The following is a 15392-nucleotide window of genomic DNA, read 5'->3' as shown; positions in this document are numbered from 1 at the left end:
CTTGAGGCATTTCTGTGCATTAAAGTAACAGTGCAAGCTGATCCACTTAAAAAGAAGTGTGAATCACAGCGGAAGGACCACTTTGGCTCCAGAGGGAGAGAAACGGGAGCAAGGGATGCCTTCAGGTTTTCTTGCTCGTCCTCCTAACCCCCAAGCCTGGCTCTGCTTCTGCCTCTGAGGTCAAAGAGACTCCCTCTCTCGTACTGGATGTGCCCATTGGTGCTTAAGTTCCTGCAGGTGGGTTTCTGCTACTTGTCCCTGCAAGTGTCTGGCTCAGCCTCGTCCTGATCGTACACCCCTCAGTTCCTGTCTTCGCACTTTTTCTCCGGGATCTCTGGCATCTTTAGGGAAAGGACTGAGTCATGTGTCCCACTGGCGCCTCGGAGGTGTTGAGCTGGAAACAGTGTGAGGAAAGTGAGGGCAAGAGAGGAGGAAAAGCAGAGAGACATATTCATCCTGTTTTCTTTAATTCTTTGGACAGTCAACACACGTGAAATGCTTCTTCCGTACCAAACACTGTGCAGTGTACTAAGGGCAGAGCGTTTAATATGGCAGGTGATTTCCATCGTCACGTGTGCTTGGTCCAGCGGGCAAAGCAGACCTGAAGTGAGGACCATTCCTGCTGGGTGCTGTGTTACGATGTGAGAACTAAGTGTCATGGGCACAAAGGGTCCCCAAGGAAGGTCTGTTTTAAACTCTGCTGTCTATAGGGAATTCGATGGCTTGTTTTATAGTTTCCTATAAGCTGATTTTTTTTTGGACAAGTGAGAAGCACTTTCTTACCAAATATTCTTTCAAAAATAACATTCTCTTGGAAGTTCCCATGGTGGCTCAGCGATAACGAGCCTGACTAGTATCATGAGGACGCAGGTTCAATCCCTGGCCTCGCTCTGTCGGTTGGGGATCCAGTGTGGCCATGAACTGTGGTGTAGGTCGCAGACGCAGCTTGGATCCCGAGTGGCTCTGGTGTAGGCTGGCAGCTGTAGGTCCTATTTGACTCCTGGCCTAGGAACTTCCATATGCTGTGGGGGCGGCTCTAAAAAGTAGGAAAAAAAAATTCTCTTGACTGTATATCCTGGAAAGTAGTCTTTGACAGGATCAAGTTACAACCTGCCCAACTGGGACCTGCCTGACCTTGGAAACCAGAGAGGGGCCTTCCTGCCGGTACAGAGTTGAGGTTTCAATTATAGCCATAAATGTGATTATTTATCTGAAGCTTCTAATAGCATTTCAACCACCACATTTGTATCACGCTACAGAGAGAAAAAAACAAAACAAAACATGTGAAAAACATTGGCATTTCTCTTTTCATGGTTGAGTTATTTTAGATTTACTTTACCAGCTAGGTTTGCTATTCACGGGGTCAGACAAAGGAGCGGAGGAGAGAGAGCGCAAGCGGGAGCCAGGGTGGCAGGTGTTTGAGGTTTTTCTTGCTCTGCAGTATTGGGTGTCCTGTCTGGGCCTTGACTGTCAGCTTTCCCCTTGGGTATGGAGACGAGGTAAAGGAGCTTACCTGCCAAAGATGGGGTGAAGAGGAGGCTGAGAGGGCCAGAGTCTCGCCTGGGGGAGGGTGTGCTGGACAGTTGGGAAACCTCTGTGGATTCTGTCCTTGCCGGGGCAGCCAGGTGGAATTTACTTTGGCTCCTAAAGTGTTTATGAATTTCCCCCCAAAGCAAAACAGAAGTTGGCTTCTCAAAGGTAATTCCAAACAAAAGGCACACTCAATAAATAAAATGGCTGATTTTGTATTTCTGGCCGTGTGCCTTGGCTTGGCAGCAAGGCCTATGCCTAGTCTGAGGCTGTGGTGGGGCCGCTTCAGTTTTCACACCAGTGTGGCCACTTTATCATTTACTCAGCTAACTTCTAAAGTATAGGAACTCAGAGTTCCCGTCATGGCTCAGTGGTTAACAAACCCGACTAAAATCCGTGAGGTTGCGGGTTCGATCCCTGGCCTCGCTCAGTGGGTTAAGAATCTGGTGTTGCCGTGAGCTGTGGTGTAGGTTGCAGACGCGGCTCGGATCCCACATTGCTGTGGCTGTGGCGTAGGCCGGAGGCTGTAGCTCCGATTCGACCCCTGGCCTGGGAACCTCCATATGCTGTGGGTGCAGCCCTAAAAAGACAAAAAAAAAAAAAAAAGTATAGAAACTCTGCTAAGTAAAGTAGGTCAGACAGAGAAAGACAGTATGATTTCACTCACGTGGAATATCGAAAACCAGCAAACAAATTGAAGGAACAAACCAAATAAAAATAAATTCGGTGATGCAGTGAGGACAGGGTAGTGGTTACCGGGGGCAGGGAAGGTGGGTGGGGAAGGGGATCCCTGGAAAGGGATAGATGGAAACTGAATTTTGGATGCCAGGCACATGGGAGGCATGCAGATGTGGAAATATAATGGTGCACACAGGAAAGTTGTGGTATAAACTGATGTTACCTCAAGAAAACATAAATCTAAAATTTTTACAAGTTAGAAATTTAAGCGAATAAATAACAGTTAAAAAACTAAGTATAGGAACTCTAGTTCTCTCCGTAACACATAACTTTGAACGGTCTGCTTTCCAGTTTTTATCAATAGCCTGGTTGAGAGAAAGGCTGTTTCTTATGTACGGGGCGGGGGCATCGTGAGGGCTGCGCGGTCCGGTCACTCATCTGTGCGGAGAGGGTTCCCACCCCGTGTTAGTCCTGCGCCCAGATGCCTTCGTGCAGGGCGCGCTCGGCTCATACTGCTGCGTGAACACGAAGGGCGTTAGGGCTGCTCTTGAACTAGCTGCCAACCCTCATGCTCAGCGCCCCTTTGAGGAAACACTCGGGCAAGACCTTTTAGATGGAAGAGCCCGAAGCCCTTGGCGTTCTCCAGGGCGGACCTTGCCATCCGGCGTGCCCCGTGCTGCAGGGTGTGGGGATGATCCAGATGGATCGCAGGCCTGGAGAGCTGACCCACTCACCTGGGCAGGGGCGATCCTGGCATCTAGGCCCTCGCTGTCCCTCCCATGTCTGCCAGGGGCTGTTCGGATCTTATTTTCTCTGTGAATTATGAGGCCAAAAAGGGTAGGGGAACCAACTCTCAAGACCTGGTGGATCATGTCAAACCCTGAACCTGTAATATTCCCAGCAGATCTTTGTTGTGATTTTCTTTCTGTTCTTACATGTGTTTTCCTTAGTCATGACTTTCTGCTTATTTTTGTCATATGATATCACTTTCAAAGCCATTTCAAATTCTTTGTGAATGAGGCAGGGAATGCATTAAATAGATTATCTTAGTTAAGACAAATGGAGAGATGAAGTTTGAACATAATCTTAACTGTTTACACTAACTTCACTGAAAAAAAATATACCTTGTTTAAGATTGGAGTGTTCAGAGTCACGCGTAGGGTTGCACCTGTGTCTGGATGGGAAACTGGAATTTGATTTCCATTTTTGCTACCAATTTGCTGACTCATTTTGGACAAGTCCTTTCATTTTCTCTGCTCTGAACCTAACAAATGAGCTGTCCCTTTTCTTTTCCTTTCTTTTCTTTTTTTTCTTCTCTTTTCCTTTTCTCTTCTTTTTTTGGCCATGCCCACTGCATGCAAAAGTTCCTAGGCCAGGGACTGAATCTGCAGCATGGCAATGACCTAAACCACAGCAATGACAATGCCAGGTCCTTAACCCGATAGGCTACCAGGGAACTCAAGACTGTCCATTTTCTTTGTTCTCAGATTTGTAGAAATTTATTTTGGGTATGAAATATGTCAAATAAGTATTTGTAAAGTTCTTTCAGGTTTGGTATTTAGTGATGTGTACTATCAATGCCTATCTTAACCCAGAGGGATTAGGAAAGACTGGCTAATTTGCAAGGTTGTGGCTGGATTGGTTCCCTTTCTCCATTTGTTGGAACTGAGGCCTTACAGCAACTCGAAACTGAGGATTTAGAAAGTTAAAATGATTAAGACGGTCATGTTGATATGTTTATGTTTGGTATGGAAATGAGTTATTTTGTATGGAAATTGTGTGTTAATTTTCCCATTGGTGAGGTCCAAGGATTTAGGACAGTGAAGGTGGTTCGTGTACTGCCCCATCCCTTCTGCTGGGTTTATTAGAGTTTGGGCGGAGATTCGTGTGGAAAGATGAGTGATGGGTATTTAAAATAGTGAATTTGGCATTCCTGTTTTTATAAGGTAGTGATTGTTTTGGCAACTTTTAGACAAAACCTTTAACTCAGTTGAGGGAGTTTCTTCATGGGGGAATATGTGAATGATTGGGAAATGCGCATCCTATTGTTTAATTTATATCTTATTTCAAATAATTTCTTGCTTCCTAGTTGTGAAGAATATTGCTTCTTTGTTGGTTTCTTTTAGGTATAGGCTGTATTATAGAACCATGTATAGAAAATATTGTTTTCACTATTGGCATTCTCAAGAATAATAATGTAATCGGGTCTTTTAATTCTCTGTTGACTAAGAAGAAAAGGTACCCAGGCAACTTTGATTTTTAACAGAAATGAAGGAAAACATAGATTATCCAAACTAGAGATAGCAGATATTAGTGAATCTGAATAATTTTAGCATTTATTTAGCATGCTCTGATTTTTCTCTGACAGAGTAATTTAGAGCTTATTGTGGTTAGATCACTTTACGGTAACTTGAAACTTACCTGGGAGAAAAAGGGGCCACTGCCAAGTCACTGCAATTTTGCTGATGTTTCTCAGACCCAATTAAAAGAAAACAAAAGGTTCATTTTAGTTGAATGCATAAAATATTTGATCTAAACAACAAAAAAAAACCCTGTCTAATGCTAGGTAGTTGAAGTCCTAAATGAAGTGCTCTTAATGAAGCAGAACATGGGCTGAATATTGTAAACCTAATAAATATCATCTGGTGACAAACAGCTGAATGCACTAATGGCTGTGAATTCAATCTTTGCTTTGAGGTGGTGGGATGCTCTTTGTAAGCCTTTCTATTCAAGGCCCTCTTATCATGGAATCCTGACGTTTAACTTCACCAGGATGCCTTGAACACCTGAAGTTTTATTCACAGAGGTACCGTTGCTTATTTAAACTGCCCACTAGCACATCCCATGAAGATGAGCGTCTCCTGCCAACGAATGCCTTTAGCCTTGTAAAGCTGCCAGTGTGATTGAAATCCACCCTTCAGCCTTCAGTGGAGCTTGTGTTTATTTGAGTAAAGTTCAACCGCTCAGCAAAGGACTGGAAATAAATTAGTCATAAAATGAAAGAATTATAGGTGTAAACAAGAGAAATTGGGAAACTTGCCTCAAATAGAAGTATTTTGAGAATGCCTTCTCTCAACTTACATTTTTTTTGAGGTGGGGCGCCCACACCCCTGGCATGTGGAAGTTCCCAGGCCAGGGCTCCAACCTGCACCACAGCAGCGACCCAAGCTGCTGCAGTGACGATGCCAGATCCTTAACCTGAGAACGCCGCAACTCTCATTTTTGGAAAGCAAGAGCGATATTTTTTCTTAGATCTTTCCTAAATCTTAAGGATTAGGATTTCTCTCCAATCCACTTACTTACTGCGCTGTTGAAGTTGATGTTGGTGCCCTGTGTTCCCTTTGCCTAGGCTCATATCCTCTGAGCTTCCCCCCCCCCACCTCCCGATTATGTGGTCATGATGTAATCAACCAGGCTGAGGTTTCTCTTTATTTTCATCCTCCCTAAACTTTAAGCTGAATACCTGCCTTTAAACGACAAAGATTTCAGTTTTTTAAAGCACTCAGTATTATGAAAGTGTTTACTTTTTTATTTTAATTTTAATTTTATTTTCTTTTCTAGGTCCACACCCGTGGCATATGGGGGTTCCCAGGCTAGGGGTCTAGTCAGAGCTACGGTTGCCAGCCTATGCCACAGCCACGGCAACACCAGATCCGAGCCGTGTCTGTGACCTACACCATAGCTCACGGCAACGCCAGATCCTTAGCTCTCTGAGCGAGGCCAGGGATCGAACCTGCAACCTCATGGTTCCTAGTCAGATTCTTTTCTGCTGCACCACGACAGGAACTCCTAATTTTAAAGATAAGATTTTGACAGGCCATCAAGGCCTAAAGTCCTGACACTAATAGAATATTATTTCTCATTACCCATAGACCCCTACAAATTTCTTTTCTATCCTATTTATACCTTTCATTATCTTACTTCCCCAAATTTTGCCAAATGTGATTCTCTTGATGGTCATAAATCTGAGACGGAGAAGGGAGATGGCAGATCTTGATCAGATAGCGTGAGAAAGTGGGTTCTTTTCTCATTTCTTGTTGAAACATACTTCATCTAGAGTTCAGGGATTCAGGTTTTTGCTTTGTTTTTGTTTTCGGCTGTGCCTGTGGCAGGCAGAAGTTCCGAAGCCAGGGGTTGAACCCACGCCACAGCAGTGACCTGAGCCATAGCAGTGACACCTGATCCTTAATCCTCTGAGCCACCAGGGAACCCAAGGGGTGTGGTTTTGACAGTGAGTCAGTAGAGAGGAGCCACTATTTTTGTAATTTTGTCGTTTTGGTCCGCCACTCTGCTCAGCTTTTGGCGAATGCTGAATAGAGGAAGAATAGAACAGTCTCTCAGCCAATTCATCTCTAATCGGAACTTTCAAACATCCAAGAGACCCAGTTATTATCAACTATGGATTTACCAGTGTCACAGCATTTAAAGCTGAATTCTTGTTTGGGCCACATCGCATTTTTGCAACCCGACTCCAAATACTGTGTTTAAGTAGAGTTTTATTTGTTTCCTCCCTTATTCTTCCTTCCAAAGGATCCCCTTTTCCATTTGGTCATAATTACCATGACTGTACTGTGTCTTGTTATGCTTCCCTAGACAGTTTTGCCCTTTGGTATTTTCTTGCATGGATGGGTAGGAGTTTATTGTGTATAGGCTCTAGCACCAGTCTTTCAGAGGTGGTTTTTTAAATTAATTTCTGCTGAGTTGAAGTTAGAAGGATCTTGGTGTCCATTTATTTACTCCCCCAGCCCCAGAAGGAAAGGCATGTACTGTAACCCCAAATGCGGGCATCCATATTCCTTTCAATTCATTCCTTTCCTCCTTGGCCCTGTGGGGCCTCCGGGTAACCAACGCAGGACCTCTTCCTGTGGGAGTGTCATGGGTGGGAAATGGTTTGAGGACTACCCACCCATCCAAAGTCATCACACACACACACACACACACACACACACACACACACGCACACACACAGGGTTACTGGGATGTTTTCCCATGATGCCTCTTTGAAGGGCTGTTTGCACCTTGAGGGCCACCTGGGGGTAATGCCCTCCAGCTCTGGCAGTCCTCTGTCTACAGTCATCTTGGGTTCAAGTATATGTGTTCTGCAACAACATGTTTTCTGTTAAAACTTATTTTGTCTGAGAGTTCCTGTGGTGGCTCAACAGTAATGAACCCAACTAGTATTCATGAGGACACAGGTTCGATCCCTGGCCTTGCTCAGTGGGTTAAGGATCTGACGTTGTAGGTCGCAGACGCAGTTCAGATCCCGAGTTGCTGTGGCTCTGGTGTAGGCCTAGCCTGGGAACTTCCATGTGCCTCAGGTGAGGCCCTAAAAAGGCACCCCCCCCCAAAAAAAACAAACCAAAAAACCCACTTTTTTTTTCATATGGTCCTTTATAGGAAACGTCTTTCCTTTTGAATTTGGGTGGTATTTCCTACTATAGATATAAAATAATTTAAATTAAGGAGGTGACATTGGGGGTAGGTTTTAGAAATCATTGCAGCATGTCTTGAACATAGTAAATGTTCTAAATTTTTGTTGAAGAATAACAAGAAATTTAGTAAATGGGGAATAAATAAGGAATAAAGACCTAGCAATGTAGATTTAAGGGTAGTCTGTGCAGTATTGTAAAAAAGTCTTTTAAATCACACTAAAAGATCACCGGTTTTCTAATCACTGCATAACCAGATATGAGCTTTGTTTTTGTTTTTGTTTTTGTTTTTTGACAACTCTAAGGGTGGCTTTATGACATTCCCAGTATGCTTTTATTTCCAATAACATCTTTTCTTTTCTTTTCTTTCCTTTTTCTTTTCTTTTTGTTAAGGGCCACACCCAAGATATATGTAAGTTCCCAGGCTAGGGGTCTGATCAGAGCTACAGCTGCCGGTCTACACCACAGCACAGCAACACCAGATCCAAGCCACGTCTGCAACCTACCCCACAGCTCACAGCAACGGTGGCTCCTTAGCCCACTGATCAAAGCCAGGGATCAAATTCGAGTCCTCATGGATACTAGTTGGGTTCTTTAACCACTGAGCCATGACAGAAACTCCCAGATACGAACTTTGCAGTAAATCACATAGCAAATACTTTATGCGGCCAGGCAGCAGCTAAGTGATTATTCTTGACTGAATTTAGCTATTTGTGCTACAGTGAAGTTTTGCTTTACATGCTCAAGCTTATAGCTTAATAAATTGTTAGATATTTAAAAATTTATAGGAATAGCAAGAGAGTAAATAAAGACAATGTTGTTAACAGGAATAGCAAGAGAATAAGTAAAGACAATTACAGAAATAAGCTTGTCACTCGAACACAAGAACTGTATTTAGTTTTTCCATGTGTATTTTTGTGTGCAGGTACTTCAGGTAGTACTGTAGTCAGTGAGTATGCTTTTTTTTCTTTTGCCTTTTTTTCAGCTAATATAGTTTTCCATGAAATTTTTAATTTTTTTTTTTTCAATACAACATTTTAGGGCTGCACCTACGGCATGGAGGTTCCCAGGCTAGGGGTCTCATCGGAGCTGTAGCTGCCGACCTACGCCAGAGCCACAGCAACGCCAGATCCCAGCCCCGTCTGCAATACACCACAGCTCATGACAATGCCGGATCCTTAACCCACTGAGCGAGGCCAGGGATTGAACCCGCAACCTCATGGTTCCTAGGCGGATTTGTTTCCACTGAGCCACGACGGGAACTCCATGAAATTATTAAATTTTAATCCTTCATACATGTTAGGGGATTATGAGACCTAGCCTCTCAAGCATCTATGTAGAGATTTTGCCAACATACTTTATAGGCCAAAGGGAGTAAGTTTGGCTTTCTTAGGGCAGTACATTAAATATGGTTTGATTGTTTTTTTTTTCCAGCAGTGTTCTTTTGGGGACCTAGTTTCAATCTGTGGCGAAACCAAAAGAATATATATGGCTGTAGTGGTGGAAGTTTGAGGGGGAAATTATTTTTTATGTTTCTATTTTCTAAATATATCATGTTTGAAAATTAGAAAAAAAAGAAGTACTTTCTGCAGTTGAGAAGATTTTTGTTGGCGGTGTCGTCGTTCAGGGCCCTTTTATAGAAAATGAGAAAAACGTTACCAAGTGATGTGTTTATGAAATGGTTCTATGAGGAGAACTTGAAGTTCTTGTGTAGTTGAAAGATAATCTAAGTTGGGTGTTTGAAAATAAGACTGTGTATTTGAGTTTCGTCTTTGAACCTCTTCCAGCTTTTTTTTTTTCCCCTGTGACCTTGGGTAAGACCTCTAATCATAACTGAGGAGTAAGAAGAAAAGTGTGTGATGCTGACTGTGATGATGTCGATGGGTAGTCCCTGACCCACAGGGCTCTGCGAAGATGTGGGGAGAAATGGAAAAAGTAGGCGGAGCTCTTTAGAACACGATTTCAGTGTAGAAGGCGTGGTCAGAAGGCCCCCATTCCTACGATCACGCGCGCGCGCGCGCGGTGTGGACAGAGAAGGCTGGGAACCGGAGGCTGACTCGGCCCCTCGTGGCTTCTAAGCACGGTTCACTCGCTCCGGCTCAGGGGTCCTCAGGGAGGCTTTGTCCAGGCCTGGGGGAACTGACCCACCTGATGGCTTTCCTCTGGAGCCTCGGTCAAGTTGGTTCTCTTAGATTGAAACAAAGCTTCTGTCTTTTTCCAATGGGCAGCCTCCAGCATACCCCTTGAGTACTGAGAGTGAAAGGCTTCTGTGAGTCCCCATGCCCTAAGTCAGTTCTGAATGCAAAAATAGATTGCTTGGCTTGTGTTGGGGGTGGGGGGGTGGGGGGGTGATAAGCCCTTCTTTTGTTTCCTTAGTTCAGAATAGATGGGTTATTTCCCTTAAAGATGGGTAGGAGGGAGAGATTGCAGACAGAAGGCCTACATACACAGCACAAAATATTGTTAGTCTAGTCAAGCATATTTAGACATGATACTGACAGAACAGCCGAAACCACGCCCCTTGGAACCTGCCCAGTTTGAGAATATTTGCCATGTCCATTAAAAGGATAACTGAAGATCTAGGGGTTGGTTGTAAAATTACTGTTTTTATTTTTTTTGGTGAGTGGGAGCTCAGTGAACTGTTTGTTGGGAAATAGTGGGAAAAAAATAGCCACCCGCTTTGAGCTAGTTAGTCACTCCTGACTCCATGCGGATCATTGTTTTGTTAATTTCATCAACATGTTCATTTCTTTCAGCTCCATGTTCATGCATGTCTTTTAACCCGGAAACAAGAAGACTGTCCATAGGTCTAGACAATGGTACAATCTCAGTAAGTACACATAAATAAGCTTTCCAGTTGAAATACTTCCCCTCCTCTGGAGTATGTATATATGTGCATTGTGATGAGAATGACTTGGTAGGTTTTTTTTTTTCAAATGAACAAATTAATTTTCTTGCTAAGTTAAGTGGAAATTGCAGTGCAGCAGATTCCTGTCACGTGCAGGGAGAGCTGTCATCAGTCTCAACTTAAATGCTGACAAGATTCAGCTTGACTTACACAGGAATAGGGGTATTAGGGGGCCGTGGAGTGAACTGAGGGCTGGCGAGGACAGGCCGTAATAGTAGTGGCTTTGCTCAGATGCTTAATCGGGGCGTCACGCCCCCCCCCCACACAAGTGATGGAACACGAGGGCAATGGCCCCTTAGACCTGCGTGTCTGATCTTGTCTTTGGTCCTTGAGGTTGGCTTCTTTCCTCCCGCTCCTGCTCCTCGCTGTCTTCTCAACTCCCTCTAACATGTGAATCGAATTCTGTAAATGTGTACAAATTTGTAAGAAAGCACAGAATCTAGATTTAGTCTGGCGGGTAGATAGATCCAGACAAAGAGTGGATCTTTTGGTTGTAGATCTTGAGGGAACTCAAGTGACCAGAGATTGGAATTTCGGGGTTTACTACTTAATCATCTTTTATATGTTTATTTTCAGCTAGTATGTGAACTAGTAACACGGCTGACCTGGTGAATTCTCTAGTCTTGCCTTTAATTGTGGGCAAGAGAGGCCCTGCTTCGGGACCCGGGAATTAGAGGACCCTGCTCTGGCCACACCTCCCCACAGGTGAAGGATCTGAGGGGCCAAGCGCAGGTGCCCAACCTAAGCCCCTCCTGTGCCCACCCCCACGCCCTGGATCCCTGACTCTGGAATTTCCTGCCACCAAACAGCTTAGGGGCTGCATGGGCCTTTCTCCTGGGTCTGTCCTGAGGAGGGTAAAACTGGTAAATGTACCCTTAGTCTGAAGTGGTTTGAGGTGGGTAGGATGTCCGCACATGTGAGCCGGGCCCCTCTAGGTGGCGATGGATCCGGGAGTGGGCAAGAGGGGTGTGGGCCGGCCCGCCCGTGTGACCACACGATGATGTGGAACTTGAAAGAGTCTAAAAATTCTGACTTTGTACTTGTGCCTCCAGGTAGTTGCAGGTGGGTTTATCAAGATTGGAGGAAGAGACCATATTTGATAGTTTAACTTGAATTATAACTTTTGTATGTTTAGACACATGGCATGTGGGTCTCCATTTCTAGTCTTGACCCAACCCCTCTGAGGGATGTGAACAGGTGGGCCTGATGTTTGCCATTTGATCTTTAGTCAAAACACTTGTTTGGAGGAGGTCCCATTTTGCCGCAGCATGTTACAAGCCTGACTAGTATCCCTGAGGATGTGGGATGAATCCCTGGCCTCGCTCAGTGGGTTAAGGATCCAGCCTTGCTGTGAGCTGTGGTGTAGGTCGTAGAAGAATCTTGGATCCCGCGTGGCTGTGGCTGTGGTGTAGGCCGGCAGCTGCAGCTCCATTTGATCCCGAGACCTGGAACTTCCGTGTGCCGCGTGCTCGGCCCTAAATAAGTGAAAAACAACCCCCCCCCACCCGCAAAAAACAACAACAACAACAACAACAAAAAACAACCCACAGTTGTTTGGTGATCTTTATGGAAATTTTTAACAATATTGTTACATAGAAATCAGCCTATTGACAAATGTTTCTGGAAGTCCCATAAGGTCTAATGCGTCTGGTATGTCCCTGTTCCTAAGGAGGACAGAAGAGAAGGTCGTGATGCAGATCTTTGTCCACTTTACCAAGAGTCGTTTTTACCAACCCAGTGTGTGTAGTTTTTAAAAGATACGGGGGAGATAATTGGATTGTTCAGTGAACTGAAGTTTCATCCTAAGGGAAAATCTGAGATGAGCTGAGGTCTATATTTTGCCCAACAGTTCAGGTAATGGTAGCTCCCTGTCTGTGAAAAGCCTTACGTGTGTATACAGCATATAGATGATGCTTTGCATTTTAAAAATTAATATAGGGGTTAATGGGTGCTGATAAATTTGGCTTCGAAAGTAATGCAGGTGAGCCACGTAAGTTATGGAGAGCTCTGGCTATTTACTGCACATAAGGAGAGACCCTCTTAGCCATTATTCCTTTAGTAAATGAAACTGCCGGAGAACCAGAACATAAATCAGGAACTGAACCAAGATGCTTCTCTTGGAGTGTCAGCTTGGTGTGGTGATACCAAATCTTACCTTACCCGGTCTTCTAAAACACGATGAAGGACTTGACTTGTATGAAATAATTTCCTTTAAAACTCTCTCTTTCATATTGCTGAAGAAGATGAATTGTGTACCTTACCTATTCTTATCTGAAGAATTGTAAAGAGCTCTGTGTTAGGAAACGGTACCTTGAGAGAACAGCGCGCTTCGCTTCGGGTTCAGCATCCTCATTGATCACGACAGTAACAGCTTCTCTACTGGAAAGGCTCACACAGAGTCTCAGCTGTTTATTTAATAGCTTACTTTCCAGACATGGGAAATCCTTTTCAGAGACTATACATTTTCTGTTCCCTGAATGTAGCAAATAAATTTGGAAAGAAATACTCTAGGTTAACTTATTTTAAGACAAAGGAGGAAATCAGAGCAACTCCTTATTTCGCTTTATTTTGCGGATTAAAAGAGATCTAAGAGGCAGTTAACCTTGTGTAACTGAGCAGTTTATTAAAGATGAAGTAGAGATAATAGATATAGGCCATTCTTTCAAAAGTCTGGCCACAAAAAGAAAGGGGGGCGGGGGGAGAGAGAGAGAGAGAGCTCCAACAAATGTGTTCGTGGACAAGCAGCTGGAGGGTCCTGTCAATTTGGAGGATTCAACTGTGGGGCAGAAGAGGGAGACTTTCCATTTTTAAGACAGGAGGGAAAGACAGAGACAGTTTTGCGGTATAAGAGAGAAATGACCTTTTATTTTTCCCACGAAGGAGCCAGTTAGATCACCCACTGAGAGAAACAAAAATGGGGCGAAGGTATATTTTCATGGTCATAACTTTTGTTTTCTGAACTTGTAAGCCCAGAACTCCTTCCACCATCTTGGTCTATGGTCCCGAGTACCTCTCAAGGTCATGTTCAAATGTTATCTTTTCATTTTCTCTCTTTCTTTCTTTCTTTCTTTTTTTTTGGACAGGTGGTTCCTGAGGCCTCCCAATTAAAATTAATCACACACAGTACTCAGTAGGTTAGTTGTATTGTTCTTGCCTATTTAACTTGTTTTGTAAAAAGTATTCAAGTCTGTCTTCTCCATTAAAACATTGAGTGTTGAGGATTTGGTCAGTCTTTTACTTTTTTTTACTCATCTCCTCTCCCAGTGGATCTTAATGTGATTCCTTCTACAAATTAGGGACTCAATAAATAATTTGTTAAATAAGCTGTTGACGAAAGTATAAACGCTGTTGCTATTAATATGGTTGGTTGTAACAAGTACCTGCTTAAATTCCAAGATAGTTTATTTGTACAGTTATATTGGTTTTCAAAATGCTTTTCACAATGGAATTAACTTCTCCTGAAGAAGAAGGTGTGCCAGTAATTTGATTTACCTCGAGTTTGAGTTTCCAGAAATGCCTTCTGTTTTTAATGTTGCAAGAAGTCAGATTGCACTAAGTACTATTCATTGCTAAGTAGAACTTTAAATTTTTCTATCAAAATGCATCATGTTTTCTGGCCAACCAACAAATACCTAAATAACAACTGCATGCAGAAGATTACGCTCAGTTCTGACTTGTGGCTCCTGGTCTCAAAGAGCTTATCGTTCACTTGGGGCAAAATGAAAAATAAAGTTATGAGATAAGTATAACAAAAAGTTAAAACAAGAAAAGTAGCGTTACGCCAATGCATGTGATGTTGGCCAGGCAGTGCGGTCAGGTGAGAGTGAGAGAGAATCATCTGTGCCAGCCTCACTGAGACCGGGTAAGAGCTAGGATTTGATTGGCTAACGACAGGAAGGTAAGGCATTTCAGGCAAAATGAATGGCATGGGGGAGAAAACATGCTCATCTTTATAAATATATTTTTTCTTCTTCATCAAACCTGTTAGGGAGCCAACATTTTCATTTATTGTTTAATTTATTGTATTTACTTTTATTTATAAAATACGTACACGTTTAAATAAAAATTTCAATAAAATGTTTCTATTTTTGTTGATCTCTTTATTTAATATTTATTTATTTATTTATCTTATTCCAAGGTAAAAGCATAGTCACTGAAGAGTTTTTGAACAAGGCTCCCAAATGATAAAGTCTCTGTTCTTTGCAGATTAGTCTCATATACGTGTTACGGGAAATTTGATTGGGATGAGAGGAAGAGATTGCTCTATAGAATGTTTAGCATGCAAGGTAGTGGTTATTGTCGAAAACTAAATGATGTTGACCATGTATGGATTCGTTATTGCTGTTTTGGTAGTTCTTGTGGTTATTATATTCTTCAGATTTCATATAGATTATCTGAGGGAATGAAAAAGGAAAGAACAAACATTTATTGAGCATCTGCTACGTTCCAGGTGCTCTGCTTTACATGCATTCCCTCCTTCCAGCTTTAGGGTAGTTCTGTGAGAGGGATGTTACACGTGCTTCATTTAGCCAGGAAGCGGCTCTCGGCAGAGCTAGGGACTCTGTGTGCCTCGCCTCACCCGACACTGCTGAGCAGGAGCCACCCCTGCTTCTGTTAAAGGCTTTTTCCACCCTGCCTGTTGCCTCTTTCTCAATAGGAGAGTCTATCTCTGCCTACTGAGTTCTCCCTGCCTAGGGCCTCATTTGTCCCTGAGTCTGTCTCCTTCACTAGACTGTCAGCTGCCTGAAGGCAGAGACCATGTCTCTTTCAGTGTTGTTTCCTGGACCACTGTAGACTTTTGTAAACATCTGTATTCCTGCCATCAGGAGGCTCCAGCCAAAGGCGGG

At 43.4% G+C, this 15392-nt stretch overlaps 1 protein-coding gene across 3 annotated transcripts in view; it reads left to right on the top strand.

Annotated features, from left to right (window-relative positions):
• WDFY2 (WD repeat and FYVE domain containing 2) overlaps positions 1 to 15392 on the top strand; it is a 185642-nt gene that overhangs the window by 82147 nt on the left and 88103 nt on the right. For all 3 annotated transcript variants that reach the window (XM_021065301.1, XM_021065303.1, XM_021065302.1), the window contains exon 3: positions 10394 to 10467. In XM_021065301.1, coding sequence (XP_020920960.1) covers positions 10394 to 10467 — 74 coding nt within the window. The remainder of the gene's footprint in view (positions 1 to 10393; positions 10468 to 15392) is intronic.

This window comes from Sus scrofa, chromosome 11, assembly GCF_000003025.6.
Source record: "Sus scrofa isolate TJ Tabasco breed Duroc chromosome 11, Sscrofa11.1, whole genome shotgun sequence".
Taxonomy (NCBI): Eukaryota; Metazoa; Chordata; class Mammalia; order Artiodactyla; family Suidae; genus Sus; species Sus scrofa.
Note: the sequence above shows the minus strand (reverse complement) of the source record. Positions and strands in the feature narration are given on the sequence as shown.